Source organism: Bubalus kerabau, chromosome 22 (genome assembly GCF_029407905.1).
Source record: "Bubalus kerabau isolate K-KA32 ecotype Philippines breed swamp buffalo chromosome 22, PCC_UOA_SB_1v2, whole genome shotgun sequence".
NCBI classification, from domain to species: Eukaryota; Metazoa; Chordata; class Mammalia; order Artiodactyla; family Bovidae; genus Bubalus; species Bubalus kerabau.
In genome coordinates, this window is record NC_073645.1 from 25,005,016 (window position 1) to 25,031,550 (window position 26,535).

A 26,535-nucleotide genomic window follows, 5' to 3' on the forward strand; every position below is an offset into this window, starting at 1 on the left:
CAGACACGCAAGCTTGGCTAACTGGCTTTAAAGGGGGCAGCGTTAGGAAGAAACTGAGGAGGGGCCAGAGCCCAGCAGCTCCATTTTCCACCCTTGGCTCCCACACACTTAGGCCTCTCTACTCCCTGCTGCTCTTTCCTTCCCTTTTTCTGAGGATTGCTAGAATGATTTGTTCCGAACAGCGACAGGTTTATAGGTTAGTCGACACCTTCGCTCTGTGGAATTTTAATTAACTTCTCTCATCGTCAATATGCTAAGGAACGGGGTCTCCATGCTCTGAGGTCAGCAATGTGTTTCAGGTCCTGCTATATCAGCCGTCAAATTGAAGAATTAATGACGTGGCTAATCGGCTCTAATTCTTTAGGAAGAAAAAAGTTTGAAAGAGAGCTGTGGAAGGGGCAGGAGGAGGGGTGCAGGCTCCTTGGGGTGAGAAGAAAAAGGCTGAAGGGGGCTGAGCAAAGAGGGGGACCAACACTCTCCTAAAACACGTGACTGACTTAAACCTGACGCTGGAGGGTGTCAGCCCTACAGCTGTCCCATTGATCATTCGGTGGGGAGTGAAGGGTAAAGGAAGTGGCAGAAGACACCAGGTAAACGCTCTGATAGAGCAGGTGCAGAGAGGGTGTCTATGTACCCTGCTTGGGGAGAGGCTCTGCCTCGGTTTAAGCAAGTCTAGAAAGCAGAAGTCAGGATGCTTAGTCATGGGTAAAACTAGACAAACACCAGTCAGGCCAAAGGGTAGGATAAAGCCACCATCAAAACCGGCACTTCTGCTACAGTTGTCAATGAATCCACTCCACAAACATGACTTTGCACACAAGCCCAAGTGGACATGGCCCCAAGCCTCTCCTGATGACGCCCACCTGCCTTGTAAAATAAAAGCATTATTTCACAAGACAAAACCATACCCCAAAACATCTCCCTTACCTGAGCAATGGGCTGATAGCAATGGACCAGACTCGGTCTTCAGTCTGGATGGTGTGTAAGCACTGCCCCAGCCGGCCTGAGGCCAAAGGCCATACCTGGAAACAGGAGAGGAGATGCTCTCGTTGGCATTGCCTGGGATCGGGTAGGGGGTCTGGAAAGATGCACCAGGTGGAGTCCCTGTCCTGAGCGGGTGGGGGAATGGAGAATCTTTCTGTCCTGCACACACAGAGCTCTGGGGAGCACAGAAGGGCCTCTCCAGCTTCTGCCTTACCTACCTACCACCTGGAGAGACGCCAGCTCTGAATCCTAACCACCGTCTCACTTCCACCTGGGAATCCTTAAGCAGCAGCCAGTTCTATACTAGGGAATCAGTTTCACGTTCCTCAACTGGAATCCGACTGAGAAGCATTAGCAGGGGAGGCTCACCTCTCTCAGTAACCTCCCTGTGTTTGTGGGTTTTCCTTTTCCTATCTGTCACCAAGATTTTACTTTAGAGAGGTAGATAGACGGAAGAAGATCAAGGCCCAGTAAGAGAGGACAGAGATAGAATTAGAGTAGAATTAGAGAGACAGGAATAAAAGAGAAAGATCCAAGGGAAGAAAAATGGAAGAAGAGGACTTCAAAGTGGGAAGGTGGTGTGTTGTTGTTTGTTTGTTGATAATACCCAGAAGCCAGTGCTATTCATGTCAGCAGGGAATTTAGCACCTAGTGTCACCAAAAGTAGCAAAAAAGCTTAACTCTTTTAAGCTTCCATATCTCCTACAGGTTAAAAATATTGCTTGGAGCACATTATCTGGTCCCTATCAGTCAGGAATGTACATTAGCAGCCACTCTGGGCTTAACTCTAATCAACACTCACAGAGCCCTCTCAGTGGTCAGTGCATTTAGAAATCGCCCATTAAGCACAAGGCCCGCTTACCGCACCCTACCCTAGATGACACACACAGGGGACTAAGCCTCTAACCAAACAGAGAGGAAACCTCAGATGTACACGGCTGTCCCCAGACAGCAACCGAGGAGGGATCCTGAGGCAGCCAGATGGATCAGTGACCTCTCAAGGTCCCTGTGGTGCTATAAGGGGAACACACGAAAGTCAGTCAGGACCTTAGATGGAAGAACTCTCAGGAAACATTCCTTGAGTTTAAGGGGTAGGTGATGGAGTGGGGGTGGTCCTGACTTCTTAGGATCACATATCTCTTCTCTAAAAAGGAGAAAGTGTTTCTTAGGTTTTGTGTGTCCATGATAGGGGGAGAAGGGTGTGAGTTACTTTTCCCAACATAGGGAAAAGAAAATAAATTTAATAAGAAGACACTGAATGTAGAAGGGCAGAAAACAATGGTCAATAATACAACTTTTCCTGGAATGTCATGATTTTGGCTCATTCTTTTGGATCAGGTCACTTTGGTAGTAACTAAATGCATTTAATGTCCTCTTTCAGATCGGCTCAGCTTGGAAGAGAAGTTTGCCTCTTCCCTGATGCAAACTACCGAGGAGACAGGTTCTTGTTGGGGGTGGGTGGGGAGACACTAAAGACTGTGATTATAAAATCTATGAGTACGGCTCAAGGCCAGAATTCACTCGAGTCCTTCACTGAACAGGCTGATGGATCCCACTGTGAAAAAACACAGAACAAAGTTCCTGGTTCCCAGGAGTGGCTCCAGAAGCATGCTGCAATTTCTCAAGCACAATCTAGGGAAAGTGGCCTCTTGACCTGCACCAGAAGCACACCATCCACCAAAACATGAGCATTCTGATCACATCTTAACCTTCAGTGCTCAAATCCAAAGAGACTCATCCCTGGAGAAGATATAACTCAGTGGAAGTGGACATATATACAGTCCTTTTATAAAACAACTGGCAATATGTATAAACACCCTTAAAAGGACCAAAGCCTTGAACCCGGTAATTCTAATGCTGAGACTCTATCCTAGGAAAATTATCCTAAAATGAAGAAAAACCTAATGATAAAAATATTACCTGCAGCTCCATTAGCAGGAAGAGCTCATAAGGGCTTTAGGATTAGACAAATCTGGGTTTGAACCCTAGTTGCTACTTATGTATCTCTGATGTTAGGAATATTTTATAACTTCTTAGCCTCAGTCTCCTCATGTATAAAACAGGAGGTAATGCCTCCCTCTTAGGGTTGCAGTGTGGAAAAGTGAAGCTAAGTGTAAAGCACCTAGCACAGAAGCACAGTATTTGGCAGGCATTAGGCATCAATAATGGTGGTTCTTATTACTACAGGAAAAGCTAGATATAAACATCCAATAGGAAAAATAATAATTAAATTATAAGTTCCATTGTGAAGCCATTAAAGATGACCAATAATTTACTATAATAATAGAAAACCTTAAAAAATAAAGTAGGCATAACAGGGTATACATAAGATACACTATGTGAAAGTCGCTCAGTCTTGCCCACCTCTTTGCAACTCCACAGACTATACAGACCATGGAATTCTCCAGGCCAGAATACTGGAGTGGATAGCCTTTCCCTCCTCCAGGGGCTCTTCCTAATCCAGGGATTGAACCCAGGTCTCCTGCACTGCAGGCGGATTTTTTACCAGCCCAGCTATCAGGGAAGGAGTGCAAAACAAAGTGAGGTTCCACCTCATGCCAGCCAGAATGGCCGTCATAAAAAATCTACAAATAGTAAATGCCGAGAGGGTATGGAAAAAAGGGAATCCTCCTACACTTCTGTAAGAATGCAAACTGGTTCAGCCACTATGGAGAACAGTAGGGAGGTTTCATTAAAAAACTAAAAATGGAGCTATGATATGATCTACCAATACCACTGTGGCACAGATCCAGAGAAAACCATAATTTGAAGAGATATATGTACCCCAGTGTTCACTGTACACTATTCACAATAGACAACATATCCACCGACAGAGGAAGGGATAAAGATGTGGTACATTCATACAATGGAATATTACTCAGTCATAATACAGAAATAAATAATGCCACTTGCAGCAATTTGGATGGACCTGGAAACTGTCATACTAAGTGAAGTAAGTCAGACAGAAAAAAGACAAATATCATATGATAATACTTGCATGTATAATCTAAAAAATGGTACAAATGAACCTATTTACAAAACAGAAATAGAGTCACAGACATAGAAAACAAACTAATGGTTACCAAGGGGGACGTGGGGGGAAGGATAAATTGAGAGACTGGGACTGACACATACACACTACTGTAAGAAAAACAGACAACTAATAAAGACCTACTGTATATATAGCACAGGGAACTCTACTCAATGCTTTGTAATGACCTATATGAGAACAGAATCTAAAAAAAGGGGGATATAAGTATATGTATAACTGATTCACTTTGCTGTACAGCAGAAACACGACACTGTAAATCAACTATACTCCAATAATAATTAATTTTAAAAATAGATATATTATGACCATAATTATGTGGGGGAAAATTACACTAAAGAATAAAATGAGAAAATGAATAAATGTAAAGGGCTTATTAGCACAGTACCTGTACATTCTGTGTTATTATAAAACAAAAAAAGCAAACCTATGCACTGAAAAATACCTAAAAGATAAAAAATAAAAAAAACAGTTCAAATGTCCCCTCCTTCATAAAATCTCCCCTTCCAAGTCAGATGTGAACCCTCTAAACTCAAAACTTTCTGGCCATTTCCCTAGAGGCTTACAACTTCATAAACCTGGCCACTTCCAACCAGCTTCATAGCTAGTGCATGCAGTCTCAGTTCCCCTTAAAGAAAGACTATCTTCTTCCCCTTTGAAGCCTCATGTAGAGTAGGCACTTATCAGAATGAAGAAAAAAGGAAAAAAATGAACAAATGATCAGTCCTGGCCCAGACCCAGCAGGAATGTAAGCTACCATTCTATCACATCTCAGGATGGAGCCAGTCTCACTAAAGTCAGTCCAGAGAGGCAATCCAAGCTAAGTCACAGTAATTCTGAAACTTGGGTCAGGGTCAGGGGCCTACAGATGTTTACAGATGAACATGACTAAGTTCTTATGTAAGTCCAGGTTTTAGAAACCTGTAGAAGCAGCTGGAGAATTACAGATGCCACCAAAAAGAAATGGAGAGTCAGTTATAAAAGGCTAACTGTGGGTAACATGAAAATGGTCCAGGAAGATGAAGGTGGCTAAATGCAAAGACAACAATAGAAGGAGGGGACAGAAGCAGCTACTGAAAGCCAGAAAAGATGAGCTGGCCTAGAGGTCACTGGGAACCCCCAAAATAGCCGACTAGCTTCCTGGAGTTGAACCAAGGGAAGAATTCTGTCACTGACCAAAAAGAAATCTTCACAAGGAATAAGAATGTACTGTAGTGACAATTTGAGAATTAGAGAGTACTGATTTTAATGCTTAAAAACTCTAAAACACTAAATAGTTGTACTTAAAACATGAAACTAACCCAATATTCCAAGTAAAATTGCTGTCAATCTTCAACTGTAATCAGTCTATACCATGAATTGCTACATATGGTCATAAAACTTAGTTGTATACTGCTCTGGGTGGCAGACTACAGAGAAATGGATGGAAGAAAGAGATATCATTGAAGGTTTCACAGAGAACCTTGAAGCCATGACAATAAAATGCTAAAATGAGACAAGACTATCTAGGTCACACATGTACAAAAGGTTTCTAAGAAAACTGTCTTCTGAGAAGTATAGCAAAATTAAGGCTAGTTTTTTTGCAAGGAATGGTAAGAAGATGGTGACCAATCAGAAATGTGAAATGTTTGGGGTGGAGGATTCGGATAAAAGAAATTCAGTTTCCGTGTTGGTTTGAAAGATTTTCTGAATTTTTCTCAGGCTCCCTGTGCTGATGAGCACATCTCTCAGACAGAAGACAAAGTATAATAAAAAAATTAGCAAAGGGAGGAGAAACTTCCATAAATAGAAAGGAACATATTTAGTCCTTTTTACATAAATTAGCAACATTTTTACATGAAGGCATAATCAGTAAAGAGAACATGGAGTCAGAAAAGTTAGTAAAGACTGCAACTTCTCTCTCCTGAGTCTTCTGCCCCGTATGTCTTAGAGCCCCATTAGCTGACATGGATAAGCATTTTGCTCCTGTTAGCAATGTGGAGTCTCCAGACGCTGGGAAACACACAAGCAAGAACCTATCAAGCTTCCTGCACCATCAACTGAATTGTCAGCAAAGTTCCCACAGCCTCCCCAAAGGACCAGGCATATATGAGCCCTGGCAAGGGATGGACACAGAGATGGAGAAAGTTCTTCTCTGTCTCACATATGGAAGCCTATTTAACCCAGACATGAAGGAGCTGAGTCCATAAAGCAGGGGTCATGCTACTTATCAGTCTCATTCTGTTGGGCCTCAGCAGATGTCTGAGTTTAGACTAGGCAACTTGGCAATGACACAACAAACAATGCCCTCCTCTCATTGTCCTTCCACTGCTTACTAACCACATCACTCTCCAGAGAAGCAGTAAAAACACATTTTAATTATCAGCCCGATTCCTTATAAACAAGGTGGTAAAAAATTAACCTTCCCAAACACAAAGTGAGCAAAAGGTGGGAGATTTTAAAATAAAATATTGGGGTTAGAACTCAACCCACAAACTTGAGGAAACTCAGCTCAGGGAGGAAAAGCTGGCCAGGCCCTCTGTTTTTGAGTTCACGCCACATTTCAAGTGAGTGGCAAACTTCCCAGCCACTGTCCACTCCTTTCCCAGGCCAGCTGGCAGGGACACAGCCTGGCATGGCAAGCTGCATGCCAGAGGCACATAAGTGAGTTCTTTATTGTGCCGTTCCCCTGCTGCCCCAACTCAATGCCCTCCGCCAATCCTGAAACTCAAGCTCCTATCCACCCCCTCCCTCCCCACTCCCTATAGACAGGAGGGAATAGTAGTATGTAAGGAGGAGCTCTCACCTTGGCTGTCCTGTCTCTGGAGCCACTCACAATGATGCCCCCTTTGCAGTCCACACAGTTCACCTCCTGTACATGGGCTGAGTACTTGACAGTGAAGGTGCTATGAATCTTATGAATACCAATCTTCCCATCTCTAGGAGAAAAATAAGAAACCAGCCCCTGAGAGCCAATTACTTTCTCTGCAGGAAGAGAACAAGTCTATAGAAACAGCCCAAATCTCCAATGACTTCCAATTTACTAAGCTTTAGGTAATTCAGCCCAGTAAGGTGCTGAGTTTCTAGATACCTTTACTTCTTCAGTGCACTTGCAGCTGAAGAAAGCTGAGAGACAAAACAAATCTCCCCCTTGAGAGTATCAAAACCAGCTTCCCTTTTCATTAAAGGTTCTTCCTGTTTTCCTTTTCCAGCTTACCCTATTAAGTACCTGCTTTAAATGGAAAAAAAAACATTACCCCTTCTTCTAGTCTCCCTACTCATCCTTTTGGAATAGAGACAGAAAAGTCAGAGGCAGGCAGAAGGTCCCCAAAGAATATTGAGGAGGAAGGAAGGAGAAGCCTGCAGCACTTACCCTCCTGCACTGATAATATGCGAGTTGGCCAGCACGAAGTGGCAAACGTCCTCATCATGTCCAGCAAAGACTCCCAGGGGCCTCCGGTTCAAGCTGGCACCATCTGGGCGGAACTGATAGGCCAGGATGAAATTAGCCTGGGATATGTACAGAGAATCACCCTCTAGCTGCATCCAGGGCATCTGACTGCAGAGATGAAAAACAAAATTTAAGGATCATCAAGATATAGCAGGAAAATTCAACTTTAGTCTTTAGAAAGGCTGACCAATCCCCAACTTAGTATTACCTGTAAGGCTAAGTCTATATCTCACTCCGCTCCTTCAAAACTACCACCTACCCTTAGGCTTCCCTAGAAAACTAGAGTGATTAAGCTTTGTGGTGACCCTATCTTCTTTATCACTATTTCCCTAGAAATATCTTCTTTATCATTATTTCCCTAGAAAACTAGAGTGATTAAGCTTTGTGGTGACCCTATCTTCTTTTGGCTTCCCTTGTGGCTTAGCTGGTAAAGAATCCACCCACAATGTGGGAGACCTGGGTTTGATCCCTGGGTTGGGAAGATCCCCTAGAGAAGGGAAAGGCTACCCATTCCAGTATTCTGGCCTGGAGAATTCCATGGACTGTATAGTTCATGGGGTCGCAAAGAGCTGTACATGACTGAGCGACTTTCATTTACTTACTTATCTTCTTTGGAAAGTCAGAATAAAAGACCCATTAAATAGTCACTTTTAAAAGGAGAATGCTTGGGAGTTCCCTGGTGGTCCAGTGATTAGGACTCGGTACTTTCACTGCCAAGGCCCCAGGGTTCAATCCCTGGTCAGGGAACTATCCCCCTAGCTACCCACGTGAAAGTCAAAGTGTTAGTTTATCAGTTGTGTTTGACTCTTTGTGATCCCCATGGACTGTAGCCTGCCAGGACCCTCTGTCTTTGGAATCCTCCAGGCTAGAATACTGGAGTGGGTAGCCATTCCCTTCTCCAAGGGATCTTCCCGACCCAGGGATGGAACCCAGGTCTCCTGCATTGCAGGAAGATTCTTTACCATCTGAGTCACCAGGGAAGCCCAGCTACCCATGGTGTCTAAATAAATAAATAAATGGAGAATGTTTAAGGCTTGAATTACTGGCTACCTACAGACTTCTTTTGAGTAGACAGAGCACCCCCCACCAAAAAAAAGCAATAATTGAGGGGTGGGGAAGAGCAAAAAGAAACCTTCCACTCAGATGAAATAATTTTCATTCTGTGTCCTCACTGATCTGAAGATTAAGTGGTAAGTTTCAAGATTCTAAGACTCCCATACACACCTTTTTCCCAATAGATCAGTTAGGGTGTGATAGAGAAAAGAGAAGAGTGAGCCCAGGGAAGCCCCATTCCCTTGTCCTACTAGAGCAAAGGGGCCACTTTTAAGTGAAAGGAATAAAGCCATTTAGGAAAGGATGCTAATGTACTGATTAAATACCTAGATCCTCTTAGAGGATATCTAAGTTTCTGTACTAGAGGCTAAGTGTGGCAATGGCAAAACATAGCTGCAGAGCAGTGTACTACAGTTTAGTGACTACAGAGAAATGATTGGCTCTCACAGAAAGCTGATAAGAGAAATCCACAAACAGTTAAAGATTCTAACCACAATCTGGCAGGAGGAAGAAACATTGGAAGCCACAGACCAGTCCCATGGCATGGAGTAAGCCTTAAAAACAAAGAGGACTCTGCCAGACACCATGCTCTCTGGTGGGGACTAAGCTCCTTTCCCAAGGTACATCCCCACAGACTGTCCTACACCACAGCAGGGTCCTGGAGCTACCATGTCCCAAGCAAAGCATAGGGACAGATGATTCATCCCCATTTACAGAGACACCATCTCCCACTGCCAAGTCTGTCTGAGCAAACTGGGCTGTGTTTCTTCCCCAGACTCCTTAATACAAGCGTCATGGGAATGTACAAAAGTTCTGCAAATTGACTTGACGGACCATTAAATGCAGCTTAGACTTTGTAGCAACTAGTTTCTGCACATGAGGTTTTAACAAGTGTGTGCATATATTATATGGAACATGTATAGTGTACAGATGCCTGCACTCTCATTCATTATGCACATTTCTCTTCAACATGCCCTTGCACAAGTTTGTGGCATACTCAAGTGGGGAACAAACAGAAGGGTTTGGAATTCATGTGTTTAGAGCCATCTGGTAAATAGCCATTTGCCCAGCATAAGAAACCAGGTTCATGCCAGGTGAACAGTGGAGAATCCCAGGGCAGCCTAGTAACCATTTTGTGTATTTATTTGCCACACTGCTTGAAACCAGCCCAAAAAGACATCAGGAACAAAACCTTGATAGAGAAATAAACTCTTCCTTCTGGCAACAAAAGGCAAATAGGAAGCAGAAGGTAAAGCCCTTTGTCACACCAGTTCATCTTTCTTCCCGAGTTTCTTTACCATCACCACTACCACATAATTCACAGGAACTCGTGTCAGTCAAAGCAGGAGAAGTTGGACACAAGCAAAACTGGACACTTCTTCATCACATGAAGAAGCCTGCCTGGCCCTATGAGCAGAGCTCCAGGTCAACTGGAATGTGGAATCATGCTGTTCCCTGTCCATTCCAACCAATCAACAAGGAGTACTTTTTGGTAATCAAATAATAACTGGAATAATTTAGCATCAGTGAGGTATAAAATCTGTAGCATCAGCAGCGCCAAAGCCATTATTTAAATCTCTTGCCATTTTTTCCTAAGCTCTGCCTCCTATAACATATATATCCAAACCTTTAGATCCTATTTAGCTTTTTAATAAAAGTAAGGGAGAGCACTACAGGAAGCCAAGAGGGAGGGTGTAACTCCCTAGAGTAGAACATTTTTTTTAAAAAATTATAAAATAAGATGAGGTGGAGTATTGGCTTCATTTCTTTCTTTTGATGAGGTATATTAACAGAGGTTACTTCTGAGTGGTAGGATTTAGATAAGTTTATTTTCTTCTTTAACTTTTTCTTTTTTTTTTAATTTCTACAATAAACATTTATTATTTTTATAATCATAAAAATACAGGCTCTGTTAAATTAAAGTACATTTTTGGGGGGGTAATCTTTTTTCAAATGTGAAAAAAAAGTTGTCCTTCTGATGCCCACTTCGTGGTGGTTAAAGAATCACCACTGGCTCATCACCCAAGTCAGGCACATTTATACTCCAGCGCGGACTAGATTTTTCATTCCCAGTATGCTTTTATGTCCCAGGGAGCTTTAAAGGAGTCAAGAGGCTACTTACCTGCATCTCCACTTCAGCAGAATCCCCTCTCGGCAGCGCCCCAACCTCCAGTTCTGAGATATCTTCACTCGTTCCTTTACTGGTACACTGGCCATCCTATGTCCAGACAGAGGAGATAATCCAGTCACTACACTGACAACCACAAAAAACTCCCTGGGCTTATGAGTCAGGACTCAGGAACATGCAGAAAATATCTGGATAGAAATGAAGGGGTTAGGAAATATGAAAGAGATAACTCTTCTATCCCACATTAGGATAATCAAGAAAGCCGAGAACAGCAGCCCGTGCTCTGCAGTGTCCATAGTGATACCAAAGCAATCTAACAGAGCAAGGGTAACAGAGAGTACTGGCACAACTGGCTAGCCATGTGGAAAATATCCCTACCTCACACCATACAAAAAAATTAATTAAAAACAGATCACAGATTTAAACATAAAATCTAAAACTATAAAGCTGTCAGAGGAAAAAATATAAAAATAGCTCTGTGAGTCAAAGTAGACAATAGTTTCTTAAGACACACAAAGCAATAATACAAAAGAAATATCCAACAAATTAGATTTTATCAAAATTAAAATTTTCTGCCCATCAAAATGAATACACAAGCCACAGTCTGGGAGAAAGTATTCACAAAACATATATTTGACTGAGAGGATTATACCCCCCAAACATCCTTGTATATGTATATATTTTGAAGTCTAACAAGGAACTCTCCTACATTCTTGGTGAGAGATGACAATGGTACAGCCACTTTGGGAAAAGGTCTGGCAGTTTATTATTGATCTAAACATACACCTACTCTATGACCTAGCAATTGAGGCTTTCATAGGGGCTCAGATAGTAAAGAATGCCTGCAATGCAGGATACTCGGATCCAATCCCTGGGTCAAGAAGATACCCTGGAGAAGGAAATGGCTACCCAGTCCAGTATTCTTGCCTAGAGAATTCCACAGACAGTGAAGCCTGGCAGGCTACAGTCCATTACTCAAAAGAACTGAAAACATATGCTCACAGGAAGACTTACACAAGACTAGTCACAGGACAGATCTTCCCAGGATCCCATCTAGTACCCACATTGTATCTAGTTGTGTCTCCTGAGTCTCCTCTGGTCTAACAGTAGTTTCTCAGTCTTTCCTTATTTTTTCATGATCTTCAGTTCAGTCGCTCGTTGTGTCCAATTCTCTGTGACCCCATGGACTGCAGTACATCAGGCCTCCCTGTCCATCACCGACTCCCAGACCTTGCTCAAACTCATGTCCCTTGAATCAGTGACACCATCCAACCGTCTCATCCTTTGTCATACCCTTCTCCTCCTGCCTTCAGTCTTTCCCAGCATCAGGGTCTTTTCCAATGAATCAGTTCTTTGAATCAGGTGGCCAAAGTATTGGAGCTTCAGCATCAGTTCTTTTTTTTTTTTTTTTTTTTTTAGCATCAGTCCTTCCAGTGAATATTCAGGACTGATTTCCTTTAGGATTGACTGGTTTGATCTCCTTGCAGTCCAAGGGACTCTCAAGAATCTTCTCCAACACCACAGTTCAAAAGCATCAGTTCTTCAGCACTCAGCCTTCTTTATGGTCCAGCTCTCACATCCATACATGACTACTGGAAAAACCATACCTTTGACCAGACAGACCTTTGTCAGCAAAGTAATGTCTCCGCTTTTTAATATGCTGTCTAGGTTGGTCATAGCTTTTCTTCCAAGGAGTAAGCGTCTTTTAATTTCATGACTATAGTCACCATCTGCTGTGATTCTGGAGCCCAAGAAAATAAAGTCTGTCACTGCTTCCATTTTTTCCCCATCTAATTACCTGAAGTGATGGGACGGGATGTCATGATCTTCATTTTTTGAATGTTGAATTTTAAGCCCATTTTTTTCACTTTCCTCTTTCACGTTCATCAACAGGCTCTTCAGTTCCTCTTTGCTTTCTGCTATAAGGGTGGTGTCATCTGCATATCTTAAGTTGTTGGTATTTCTCCCGGCAATCTTGATTCCAGCTTGTGCTTCATCCAGCCCGGCATTTCACATGATGTACTCTGCACAGAAGTTAAATAAGCAGGGTAACAATATACAGCCTTAATGTACTACTTTCCCTATTTGGAACCAGTCCGTTGCTCCACGTACGGTTCTAACTGTTGCTTCTTCACCTGCATACAGATTTCTCAGGAGGCAGGTCAGGTGGTCTGGTATTCCCATCGCTTTCAGAATTTTCCACAGTTTGTTGTGATCCACACAGTCAAAGGCTTTGGCATAATCAATAAAGCAGAAGTAAATGTTTTTCTAGAATTCTCTTGCTTTTTCTATGATCCAATGGATGTTGGCAATTTGATCTCTGGTTCCTCTGCCTTTTCTAAATCCAGTTTGAACATCTGGATGTTCTCAGCTCACATACCACTGAAGCCTTGCTTGGAGAATTTTGACCATTACTTTGCTAGCATGTGAGATGAGTGCAATTGTGCGATAGTTTGAACATTCTTTGGCATTGCCTTTCTTTGGGATTGGAATGAAAACTGACCTTTTCCAGTCCTGTGGCCACTGCTGAGTTTTCCACATTTGCTGGCATACTCAGTGCAGCACTTTCACAGCATCATCTTTTAGGACTTGAAATAGCTCAGCTGGAATTCCATCACCTCCACTAGCTTTGTTTGTAGTTACACTTTCAAAGGTCTACTTGACTTCAGACTCCAGGATGCCTGGTTCTAGCTGAGTGATCACACCATCATAGTTATTTGGGTCATTAAGATCTTTTTTGTATAGTTCTTCTGTGTATTCTTGCCACCTCTTCTTAATATTTTCTGCTTTTGTTAGGTTCATACCGTTTCTGTCCTTTATTGTGCCCATCTTTGCATGAAATGTTCCCTTGGTATCTCTAACATCTTGAAGAGATCTCTTGTCTTTCCCATTCTACTGTTTTCCTCTATTTCTTTGCATTGATCACTGAGGAAGGCTTTCTTATCTTTCTTTGCTATTCTTTGGAACTCTGCATTCAGATGGGTATATCTTTCCTTTAAAACTTTTAAAATTTCTTTTTATCTTTTGCCATTCTAAGAAGCAAAAAAAGATTCCTCCCTGTTGTTCAAATATGTATTTTTTCTAATTATGGCTAAGACTGAATATATCTGGTCATGTCTGAAAGCCATTTCTTCTGCGAAATGCTCATCTATGTTCTTTGTCCCTCTTCCAGTTAGGCTTATGGTCTTTTACTTGTGTGTTTGTAAAGGTTCTTTATATATTCTGTGATGTCAATCTTTTCCTAATCTACTATTTTCTTTTACTTCATAGTATTTTTTTCATGTAGACATTTTGATTTTTATATATCCATTATTTCATGTCAATCCTTGCCAGAAATGACCCAAACTGATATGAATTTAATATGCAACAAAGTAAAGTAAGGAAAGAAATCACTACTTAATTAGGGCTGTTGGGTTTGTATAACATATCCCAGCCTTACTAGAAAGAAAGGAAAGAAGAAAAATATACATGCCTAGAATAGACTCTAAAATAGTCAACTTTGGGTAGCCAACTTTGGGTGTTTTTACTTTTTTCTTTGTGTTTTTATATTATTTCCCAATTTTTCTACAATGTAATATTTTGGTAAAGATAAAAACATTCATTAAAATAATAATGCTCTTGATAAAACTGGATACATATCAATAGAGCAAAAATTCTCATCTCATATCATATGTATATTTTCCAAAAATGAAAGAGTAAATTTAAAAGACTTTAACTAGAAGGTTTTTAAGTATTTAAATTTTACATACTGCATAGAAGGAAAAAAAAGAACAAAATGAAAGTAACATAGTAGGGGAAGGCTAACAATTAATGCTATGAGTACAAGTTTTATCCCTAAAGCTTTTAGGGGACTGATAAAAATCTATCAGGATAATAGCCTGTCTCTGATACCCCGTCATCAATATCCAATAGCAGATAAGAGCAGGCACACAGTGTTCACATGATAAACACTGCAGAAACATCCTGAAACAATAAGAGTTTACAAACATGCACATTAAAACAATTAATAAAGTGCCACCTCACATCTATAAGTGGAAAAATCACATGCTAGCTTTGGTTTGATAAAAGGGTTTGGGTTTGTTTACATATTGCTGGTGGCTTGCTAGTACAGTCTTCCAGAAAGGAACTCTGTCAAGAAAAGTTGTTACAGGACAGCTTCCGACCCAGCATTCCCAACACTGTCTCACAAAGAAGTAATTCAAAAGAAAAATATTTTTTACAAAGATATTTGTAGTTATAGCTGTATATTAAGAGCTAAAATCTAGAAATAGCCCAAATGTCTATCTGTGGGGGAAAATGGTATACTAATGCAATAGAATAAATATGGCTATGAGAAATGACAAATGTGAACACTGCAAAACATTTTGGATATTACTATAACAATAGTGGTAATTTTAAAATAAAGTCTAATTGATAAAAATACTACATAAAACTATGTATCCATAAATAGCTCAGAAGAGGTAAACAGATGGAGTTTTAGGAAGTGAGTATTTCTTTTTAATATGCATGACATAACTGTTGATAGTTTGGTCTTTTCATTTTACCTTTAACCTTTTTATTGAGTTTCATTTAACTAATAGATTAAATGAAGTTGTGAGAAAGGCACAGAATGCAAATGCAGGAAACTTATCCGAGCCCCAGTCCCGCCTCTTACAACCTTGGTTACCTAATTTTTCTATTGTCCATTTTCTGCACATATGAAATAAGGACAGTATTTCATGCAATTGTGATGTTTTAAAATGACAACTAAAACAAAACAACAGATAAGTTACAAATCACTATGAAAAAGGTTATTTTTTATATACAGTAGTTTATATTGATATATGGTGACATCACTATAGCTAATCTAATAATCATTTATTTTTCTTCTAATTTAATTGCATCTCTTAGAAAGTATTCTTTTAAAGTCAGGCTGAATGATTAGGATTTGGGTACACACATGTTAAAGCTAATATATATTACTGAATTCTTCCACTGGGTGAACCTCAGTCTCACATCTCTACACAGCAATCTACACTACTGCTAGATGGTTAGAAAACTGAGGTTAGCTATGAACAATCTCCTCTTTCATATCTGGGACTGACTTGGAGATAAAGTTTAACAGCAAGTCTAATCTTTTTCACTAACACTTCAGTTGTTTTGGTCCATCCTGTTAACTGTCTTTTATGGTCCTCAGTTTTAGCTCTAAGTTAGTAGGTAAAGGTGAAACCAAAAATTGAATATTCTGGATCATACAAGAAGGAAATAAAGGGGAAAGAATCAATATACTTCCTGAATTAGGATAAGGACAATACTTCTCTCATCTCCCTGGTCACTTAAATGCCATTTGGTGACACTTTACTAAAGGTCAAACAAAACACTGCCCTGAGGGCCTGATCACAGCAGCAAGAAACTTTCAAAGTTGAACTTTAGAAGCTGCTACCAAGCGGCAGGTGCAGGCATCCTCTCCCACAAACAACAACATAATCAAAGTACTTGGCTCTGGCCCTTCAAAACAAATTTAAACTCTAAAAAAATGTTCCACTTGGCTTTCACTTGAGAAATAGTGAGAAACAGTACCATTTTGCTAAAAGCAGCTTAACGCAGCTTTTTTTTTTTTTTTTTTTAATCCCTTTTGTTTGTTCGATTCTTCCTGATGGTTAATTTCCCTAGTTGATGGCCAAATCATATGTATATTCTTACTGGCTTTAGCACTTGAAAAATCAGGAGGAATAAAAAAAAATTTCTCTCTCTGAAAACAAGTAGCCCTCCCTCCTTGTGGGGACCTATCACAGCCTAGTTAAAGGGAGTTGGTAGAAAAAGGCACCCAAAGAGATTGAAAAGACAGGAGCACGTGCCCCTGGGAATTCAGCAGGGACTCTTGCTTCCCATCCCAGAAATACTCTCCGGTTGGCTGTTCCTTCGACAGTTAGTGGTGTAAAGTGGGGGTGCTCCCCCCAAAATGATTAGTGCCCTGTAAATAAACCTCTGGCGCAGCTGTTAATGCATGGAGAAATCTCTAACCTGGCCCGTGGGCCTGGTGGAACTTCCATTTTCCCAGCCCTCTTTTCTCTTGCCTCAGGCTCATTTTTCCACTTGGCCCCCCTCCCTCTCAGCTTTCCGGCACTTAGTCACCATTATAGTTTGACTGCATTCCTGGGTGCATGACCTATTTTAAACAAAAACAACACAACATGCACCCACAGTAAGCTATCAGGCCCCTTAGAATCTTGGCAACAGTGAGTCCAGAGGGACAGAAATTAATCTAGGCAGTTATCTAGAGTTCCCTTTCATTTCATCTCTCTTCATTCACACTCCAAACCAAAAGCAAATAAATAAACCGAATTTGAAGAAAAATGGCTGAGGGATGAAGGGGGGAGGTGTGAGTATACTAGAGAAGTCATATCCACACAGTCTCTGAGATCGGAAACCTCCTGGATCACAAATCAATTTCCTTCTCTGGCTCATCTTGGAAGTTTGATTCCCCTTGATACCATGCATGCTACCTACCTGCTGCAGACTGACATGATTTCCATAAATATAACATCTTGCTGCCTTGGGAATTCAGGAGAGGAGGGTATCTGTCCACAAGCACAGAACAAGGCCATCTCAAGGGGCACTGGGCTAAGGAGCGGGGACAGGACCATACAAAATGATGCCTGGGGCTTGGAGTTTTAATTCAACATTTTCTCAATTCTTTGCTCTTTTTGCTCACTGGTAAGCAGATTTCCCCCATACAGCCTGCGCCTACCAGTGCTGCTACCAAGACTAAGACTTTCGCTTTAATGTACACACAAGTATTTAAACAGTCCAAGACAAGAAGCTTCTAACCCTTCCTTCATACATATGTTACACTAAATCCTCCAATGGCCTCAGGAGCAGAGGTCTATAATTAAGGTTCAAATTAAATCAATAAAAAACCATATATTGTGTTAAACTCTTATCCTTCAGGCCAGGAATAGGAAACAGCCTCAAGACCCAAGGTGAAGTGAGATTACAGAGAACATGCCCAGCATGACAACAGGACAGAGAGCACAAGGAGAGGCATGGAGCAGACCCACATATCCCTTGAAAGGCTTCCAAGCGTCAGCTCCCCATACTTGTTCAACCTCACCTCCCAGGGCTTCACACTCCACAACTGAACTCCCACCAAGCCATATCTCTTTTACATTCCTATCCCCTATCTTCTCCTATATTGCCAGACCAGCCTACCTTTGTGCCCAACAAATGCTTACTTCCCACTTTGGGACCTAGTCAAATCCATCCATTCTTCAAAATCCAGCTTTAAGCCGCTACTTCCCTGACTCCTCCAACATTCTTCTCTCTCTCATGTGAACCCTTAGACTGAACCTACCGTAAACTATGACATTGTTAGCTTTGCATAGCTGTATGCCTCAGTTGTCCAATACAGTCATAATTTCCACAAAATTGAGTCTTAAAACTCTCAGTACTTCTAAAAGTGGATCTCAACTAGTATGCTTCAGAGCAGTGATATACCAGGAACCTTAAATAAGTCTGCTATAAATTTTTTAATGATTTATAGACCTTATTTTCACTCAACCAAAGATCCACATTTTTATGAAAACATCTGTCAGACAAATTACTGAGCCACAATATGGCTTATGACACAATTTGCTACAAAAAAAAAAGACTGCATGTTCAGAGCAACATACATGAACTTAACCTCTAAAGATATAAGAGTACAAGGTCAGGGCAGTAAACAGTTCTACTCAGACATTAACATACCAAAGCAAGTAAATGGACAGGTTTTTCAACTTTCTGAAGCCAGCTTTTTTAAAAGAAGACATTCATCTTTTAATCCTTTAATGTACTATCAAAAGTTCTATCACACAAAAATACGTCTTAGACACAAAAGGTAAGAACCTTGTTCCTAGTATAATAGGTATTTTGATAGATACTGCCTAGGAACTGCTTAAGCAAGTTCTCAAAAGTACAGTTCTCCCTTTGGCAAGTCACACTTTCAACAAGACTTACAGATTTTTCAAGAGCCTAGACACACTACCTTCAAGCTCCAAAGGCCTTTCCTAAAAATGTACAAAGTACCACATCTTCAGAAATTCAACCAAGGCCACCAAATTCTTATGCTAGAGAGGCTCAAGGAAAGGAATCTGAGCAGATGAAGTATCTCAATGTGGCACCCACGTGTCAAAGTTGTCCAAAGCAATGGGCATAACCCTGATTCTTTATGTGGGTTTAGGATTTAAGACTGTGTTCACATTCATTTCCTCCTGCTATTGGTCAAGTTCTAAATTTGCAGGGCACTTGATCAGTGTTTGTATTATGCAAGACATTAGAAGATATTAAGCGGGAGAAAAAAGAATTTGGTGTCCAAAATATTTTGGACAATGCTGAAACAAAAGTAAACAGGTCTCTCTTGTACAGGACTTCCTTTAACTTACCAATGGGCATTGTGAGCTCTCGAAAGTGGGGACATGGAGCACAGCATTTCCCATACTCATTTAATCATAGAATCAGGTTAAGAATCCCACAATACAGCTTTCAGAAAGGCTGATCTAGCACTTTCTAACAATAAACAACATCAAGAAAGATGCCACTATTTTTTGTGAACAGGCCATCTTCTGAGTCATGAATCAGGCACTACCAGACTCAGAAGTGAACTTGGTTCTCATATCATCACAATGACTTTTCCCTGGGCTCCCCATCTGAAATGCAAGGAATAATTATACTGCTCTGCTTCCCAGGGTTATTTTTTTATTGTTTTTAATCTTGTGATTGTGTTCCATATTAATCACCAAAACAGGTTCTCAGCCCAAGTGGCCAGGCTTCAACATCACTGGTGCCCTTGCAGCCTGGATGAAGAGATGGAGAGAACATGAACCAGACGCCACTCAGAACGCTTTTACATCACCAGTTGCTAGGCCATTATGATAAAGTCAGACTACAGCCAAGATAAGGGATGAAGGGAGGCTCTCCTTTAGTAACTCACTTCTGGAGGGAGGCCCCTTAGTCACACACACCACCTGTATCTGAATCTTGACTCACATTTTCAACATGGACTTTCTAAATGAAATTCAAAGAAACACAGGAGGTCAGGGAAGATTCCCTGGATCTACAGGGAAGAAAGAAAAAGCAGCACCAGCAGAAGACTATTTCCCTTTCTCTACAGAGAAAGAACCCATTACAGAGCTAGTGAGCAGGGGAAATAGCTTTCCTTTCAGTGCAACAGCTTTCCAGGAAAAGTATCTCAACATATTTACTATAAAACAATTTAATTTCCCTGTCCCATCACCTGCCACCCCATCCCCATCCCCGCAAAAAGCCCACAGATTGTGGATTTCCTCTCATTCTTGGCAGAGTTACCAGAAGAAATATAATACCCCCTTCGGACTGCTCCCAACAGCTGCTGGAACAAGAAGGGGAGCTGGGGGTAACCTTCCAAAGCTGCCTCTAAAAATGACCATTTCCCCTGCCAAACCATGCAGTCAGTGAACACAAGACAGCCCTTTTTCTACTTTCTTAAAGGGGAGATCCCAAAAGCAAGTGTTCCCTGGCCCAAAATACTGGTCTCCAGCCCAACTGTCCTCCTCAACTTGACTCTTAAGCTGGCACTTCTAATACCTAATTCTTCCTTAACATGCACTTCTTAAAATAATCATCTACTTCTTCACTAGCATTTTTGGCTAGTTTAACCTGCTAATATCCAAGTTAGGGTTCTTATCAAACTCCCACTCAGTAATATATCCTTGTCTCTGTCCACCTCCAAAATACAACATTCCTCAGGTGTGCATACAGCGCACATGCACGCGCACACACACACACACATCTCCTTTCAGGTCAAGAACCTTCCTCCAAAAATTCAAGGAACAAAGTCAGCAATGGTAAAGTTGCACTGTACCCCAGCCCTTTTCCCCTTTCCCAACATGATCTACACTAAATACACCTCAGTTCTGTCTAGAAAAGCCCCACTGCCAGGCAGAAAAGAAACTTCCAGTTAGCCTTCAGCCTCTCAGCTGAGACCACCAACAAAGAAGTTCATGAATGTCAACTGGGGGCACAGGCAATATCTCTCTCTGCTGAGGAGAAACTGGACAGAGCCTCCAGCATCATTCCCCAAAGGTGACAGCCGGGGTTGAGTGAAGACCGTGAAAACTGTACAAGAGCTGGGGGAGAAAATATAATGCAAGGAATGATTTGGAATCAGGGGCAGGAGAAGGTGGAGGCATGAACTGGCTGACCCCAAATGTCTTTTCCATCTCTAACTCCTATGATTCTTTGACCTCCAATTTTGTGCTGCGAACAAGGAATGGAAAGTCAACAGACGTGGTGATGTTTTGAAAGAGCCTGGCAGTCTGCTCTTGTCATTTAGTGGCCTTTGCATGTATTTTTTAAGGTGTCTCCATGCCCTGTCTTCATTTCACAGTTGTCACCTTTCTCAGCAATTTGAGCTCATGTCAAATACCAAAAAAGAAGGAGAAGAAGAAAGAATGTACTGGCAATTAATTGTGGGCTAAAGAGGGCCAGACACGGGGGCCCATTGGGTGGCCCAGACTTTCAGGGAGGGCAATGTGGACAATTGGATATAATGAAAAACTGACTTCAAGTTGAGACAAGGGAGTCAAACCTCTAACAAGGGATAAATTCTTTCTCCAGACAGTCTCATACTCAGTTTTAGATACAGGTGAAACCTTTACATGATTCAAAATTCATAAACATATTCTTAATTAGAACAAACATCTTGCTTCTACTGATTACACCTTAAATTCTAATACTTGTTCAAATCTGAGCAAGACTGCTAAATAAAAAGGACTTTTCTCAAGAATAAACCAAATCTTTGGATTCTCAACTTCATCTGATGGCCGGCACACCTGAGATAAATTCTGGAGTTTATCAAAAATCTGTTTCTGTAGATCAGAGTGTGGGGGCATGTCAATTTTCACTGGAAATTCAAAACTCAACTTTCTCCTTGTTTTTCCAAACAGTCAATCTCATCTTCAATATTCAAAAGTTATTGGAGCCTGGCCTCAAGAAGAGTCTACCTGAAATTCTCCCTGTTACATGGTTCTGAGTTAGGACCAGAAACTAATTCAGTGCCAGGGTTACTCCAGAGTTAAAGTTAAGCTGCCACACAAAGATAATTCCTTTCTATGTCAAACACTTAAAAATAATTTTTTTTAAATGTGTATGCTTCATCAGTAACCTCGCTGCCAGTTTGATTTCAAGCAGCTCAAGCACAATCTTTACCTAAGACGAAGGGGCTAGACATAGAAAACTGAAAGTGAGAAAGAGTATTGAAATACTTGCAGAGATTTCATTCCAACATGAACTGTTTATCTTGTAGATTATGAGGACTTTGGGATTCTCCATGATTCTGCCTTGAAAGTTAGGAGAGTCATCCCCTACTGTTCGAGTTTTACAAGACTGGAAAGGAGATAAGCAGCTTCCATATTCTCAGTCTTGAAGGAAAGTCCTCCAGTTTGCATTTGGAGGTATTGACTGCACAAGACCATTTCCTGCTTCCACAGGTGTATTGCTTTATTTATTTCAAATATGTAAACTGAACTCACTTTTATTAACTCACAAAACCATTCAAAACAAGGCCTTTCCAAAAAGTTGAAAATAAATACATTCATATATGAAACCTTTCAATGAACTGGAGAACAAGTAAGTGATTGCTTTCTAGGTACCGCAGAAAGGTGAAAGAGAGAGCTGAAGTTACTTTAAGTTGCTAATTGTTTTCTGAAAATCACTGTTTAGGCCTTAAAAGTAACCAGTGAGCAATGTCTTTTCTGTTCAGAGTTAGGAAACTTTATGCTTTCTGGGTCAAAAAAATGCTCTTAGGTGCAATCATTTTAAAACAAACAAACACACTCTGCTTATCTGTGTCCATCTCACCACTTTGGACGTTAATCATCACTGAAATAGATACCCCAGTCCCTCAGCCTCAAAGAGCTCCAAGCCTACAAGACCCTGGCTAAGGAATGAATGTACATGCCAGGGCAAACACTTCAGAGCCTGACTCCCTAAACACCTATTGTTAATTCTAGGCAAATCTATGACAGGCAAACGCAAGAGAGAACCCAGGTAATGCTCAAGGGATATTTGAAATAAAACTCAAGTTTGAAAACATACAGGACTTACTTTAGGAGGGAGACAATCAAGAGAGGTAAAAGTATTTAATATAAGACAGCAAAAGTATTTTTTTAATAGATTTACATACACGGGTATACTTTTTTCTTTCCATTCATTGCTTTTGTTAACTTACAGTGTCCGAATTTACAATTAGCACCTTTGCTCTTCCACCTGTCATACTTTCTAACTTCTTGCATTTAGCCTATATTATAAACTGACAGAGTTAAATTTCACTGTTTTGTTCTTGAAGACTGAACTAGCTTAGTTTTGCCTCTACTCTTTAGGGAAAACTTAAAAGATTGCTATATGAAACATTTCCTTGATTTTTATATTAAAGATATTTCTATTCCTCCAGGATTCATAAAACTTTCAAATAAAAATGATTTTAAACCAGATGACTGACTCAAACTGTCTTTGTGTCCACTTTAAAAAAAAAAGCTCAGGAAACCTACCAGTATTCACTGGTAGGGCAAGAGGCCTAAAGGGAAGCAAATTATTTGTTTGTGGTTTCAAAGTGGCCAAAATGCCTTCAAGCACAAGTATAAGACCATTAACAAATCACAAGGAACCAAAGCAGTTCATCTTACTCAACAAAGCTATGATCAGTTAGGAAGAACCAAACTGAATGGGACTTGCCCTGGGCCGGAAGGTCAGTAAACCTTAGCAGTTTGTGTTTCTGAGAATTCAGGAGGCTCTTCAGCAGGGAGAGCAGACCCTAAAGCCCACAGCTTCTGCTGTCATGTTTCCAAAAACATTCAGGACAGGTGAGAGAAATTCAGCCATGTATGTGTTTTCCCCCACCTTCTGTCTTTAGGCAGCCTCTCTATGTCAAACCATCTCCACTTTTGCTATATACAGACTGACTAGAGGCGAAGCCACACAACTTGAAAGTTCCATTTTACAACATTTACTGAGTGCCTACTATGTGCTGAACACTGTGCTATCACTAACACATCACAATGGTTAAGCCTCGTTTTACTGGCTATGTTACTCTCATTCTTTATAGATGATAAAACTCTGGGGCAGTGAAGTGTGGCTTCTCATAAAATGAAAGTTTTGTGCTTATAAAAACTTGTCCTACTGTCCAGTGTACAGTTAATTAGCCCAAAATACGAACTACAGCCCTGCCACAATCCGAACAGCCATATTTTCACCGAACTTTGGGCCCAGGCTCCCCAATGCCCTAAGATGACTGGGGCACACGCCATCTCCCTCCAGGGATGATCACCACCCCTCTTGGTGGGTTATCATGTCTCTGCAGCTGTCCAAAAACAGACCACACTGGTAAACATTCTCTCCACCTGCTGTAACATGCATAACTTTCCCCCTCAACTCAGAAAACATGAGCATGACCCTGCTCTTTATCAACTGTTATGGTAAAACAACTTCCTAGAAGGCTGGCGATACCACATCCTAGGACACAGGCAAGAAATCAAAACATGTGGCTAAAAAATAACAAAGCCAAATCACCTGGCGGTCTCAATGCACCTTATACTGTAAAGTCATTTTCATTTTGTTATTATCACTTACAGAATGCACACTCATTTACATTATCTCCCAGAGCATTTGAAAAGGAAAGAAAAATAAACATAAATTCTTTCATTTGTTCATTCAGTCTCTATAAGGAGAGCAGTCTATGGCCATACCACCTTGAAAGTGCCCGATCTCATCTATAAGGAGAGCAAGAAAGCCAAATTTTGCCGTGGCTGGATTGGGTTTAGGCATTTCAGACAACTGCTCTTCTAGGTCAACTGATATGTTCTCTGAAAGAGTTTTTCGTTATAAGAAATGAAGATGGGCTTCCCTGGTGGTCCAGTGGTTAAGAATCCACCTTGCAATGCAAGGGACACTGGTTCAGTCCCTAGTCTGGGAAGATCCCAAACCTGGCAGGGCAACGAGGCCCGTGTGCCACAACTACTGAACCTCTGCTCTGGAGGCCCCGTGCAACAATTACAAAAGCCCTAGAGCCTGTGCTCTGCAACAAGAGAAGCCCATGCAGCAACAAAGACCCAGCACAGCCAAAATAAACAAATATATGTATATTTTTAAAAATTCTTTTAACAAAATGAAGGTAACAAGACTTATATGCCCCCCAAATCCCAGAAAATCATAATTATCAACAACAAAATCATACTAGAAATAATAAAAGTTAAAACAATAAGGTTTAAAATTTCCAAAAGATTTTAGCAATCCTGGACATCATTAATAATACCCAGCTGGAAAACATACTGAAAAAAGAGATTGCAGTCACACCAAAAAAAAAGAATAGCATATTTAGGAATAATAACAGATATGTAGTTACTTTACAGTGAAATCCACAGAAACTTTTGAAAAGGCACAGAATTTTTTTTTTGCTAGGGGGCTGAATGAGAATGGAGATGTCACATTCTCACACACACACAAATCACAAATCCAACAAGGAAAATTTAACCCTAACAGATATTATACTCTATCAAAGGCAACAATACTTAGAATGGAAATGGAAAAATACATCAGTGGAACAAAATAAGAGTTCAGATATAGACCCAATATACATACATACCTATATGTATGTATATGTGACTATATATACACATAGATATATAAAGTTAATATCTGTCAAAGTAAGCTTTCTAAAACAAATTATTTTGTCTTTCTAAAGGGAAAGATATGAATTACGTAACAAAAAGTTTAGTGGTAACTAGGTAACTGTTTAGAAAAAAAGAAGGTTGAATTCAGGGCCCTTACACCAAAAGAAAAGTGATATTGATGAAAGTGTTGACAATTCTTAAAAGTCAAATTATAGGAAAACCAGCAGAATGTCAAAGAGAAGATTTATTATGTCTGTGGGAGAAATCATAAATTTCTGTTTTGGAAGGGGAAGGAAAGATTTAAAAAAATCACACAAAAACTGACATATTCTGATATATTTAAATCTAAAACTTCTATAGGCTAAAAACAGTGAAATAAACTGGGGAAAATATTTGCATCAAAGATGACAGATTAGATCCTAATATCTATGACCCACAAGGACTGGAATCTAAGAGTAGTGTCAATACTCCAATAATAAATGGACTAAGACTAGGAAAAGACAATCTCATAGGTGAAACAAACACAGGGGAAAATACTTATCCTGCTAAAGGAAGGCAAAATAACAAAACTTTGAGATATCATTATATGTCCACTAAAATAGCAGATTTTTTAAATTCTTATATGAAATCGCTTCTAGTGCCACTGTAACTTGGTACATTGCCTTTTTACAAACCATAACCTTTGACTCAATAATGCCAATCTTGAGAATTTATTCTAAAGAACCAATTCAAAAAGACATGTATTATACAGTATCTGATAGATCTCAATAAAGCTGTTACCAAAAAATGCATTGAATTATTCATTTCCTTGTTGTCTATGATAGCAAAAAGCTGGATACAACATGAAAGTCTAATATTAGAGAAAAGTTTTTAATCTCATAGTACAGCCCATAAACATTATGTACCTATTCTGCTAGGATCAGTAGGATAGCAACTAAGTGGGGGAAGAAGTGTGCAAATGAAAAGCAATTTTTAAAACTGAACAGCTGCCTAGGTGATGATATTATAACTTTTTATGTTTTAAACCAACTTTCCTTAATGTTGCTATATTGTGTTAAAACTATCTTTTTAAATTTTTTTAATCCAAATTGGATGGAGTTGGGTGCTATCAGAAAGTTTTTACTCCAATTCCACACATTTTCTCCCTTTCCTATCTAACAGCTTACATGATTAAGTTCTGCATTCACAGGCTTCAGATCCTACCAAGAACAGGCCAAATTACAATACCATG

At 40.4% G+C, this 26,535-nt stretch overlaps 1 protein-coding gene, 1 long non-coding RNA gene and 1 other non-coding gene across 9 annotated transcripts in view; 2 read left to right on the forward strand and 1 right to left on the reverse strand.

Annotated features, from left to right (window-relative positions):
• FBXW4 (F-box and WD repeat domain containing 4) overlaps window positions 1-26,535 on the reverse strand; it is an 83,272-nt gene that overhangs the window by 55,273 nt on the left and 1,464 nt on the right. For all 7 annotated transcript variants that reach the window (XM_055560936.1, XM_055560933.1, XM_055560935.1 and 4 more), the window contains exons 2-5: window positions 10,639-10,734; window positions 7,386-7,571; window positions 6,819-6,951; window positions 928-1,022 (exon numbers count right to left, since the gene is read on the reverse strand). In XM_055560936.1, the coding sequence (XP_055416911.1) occupies window positions 928-1,022; window positions 6,819-6,951; window positions 7,386-7,571; window positions 10,639-10,734 (510 nt within the window). The remainder of the gene's footprint in view (window positions 1-927; window positions 1,023-6,818; window positions 6,952-7,385; window positions 7,572-10,638; window positions 10,735-26,535) is intronic.
• LOC129637027 (uncharacterized) lies at window positions 1,425-2,795 on the forward strand. Its single transcript, XR_008707296.1, has 3 exons — window positions 1,425-1,559; window positions 2,366-2,425; window positions 2,526-2,795. It is a non-coding gene; the product is annotated as an uncharacterized LOC129637027 (long non-coding RNA).
• On the forward strand, window positions 8,137-8,210 carry TRNAE-UUC (transfer RNA glutamic acid (anticodon UUC)). Its single transcript has one exon. It is a non-coding gene; the product is annotated as a tRNA-Glu (tRNA).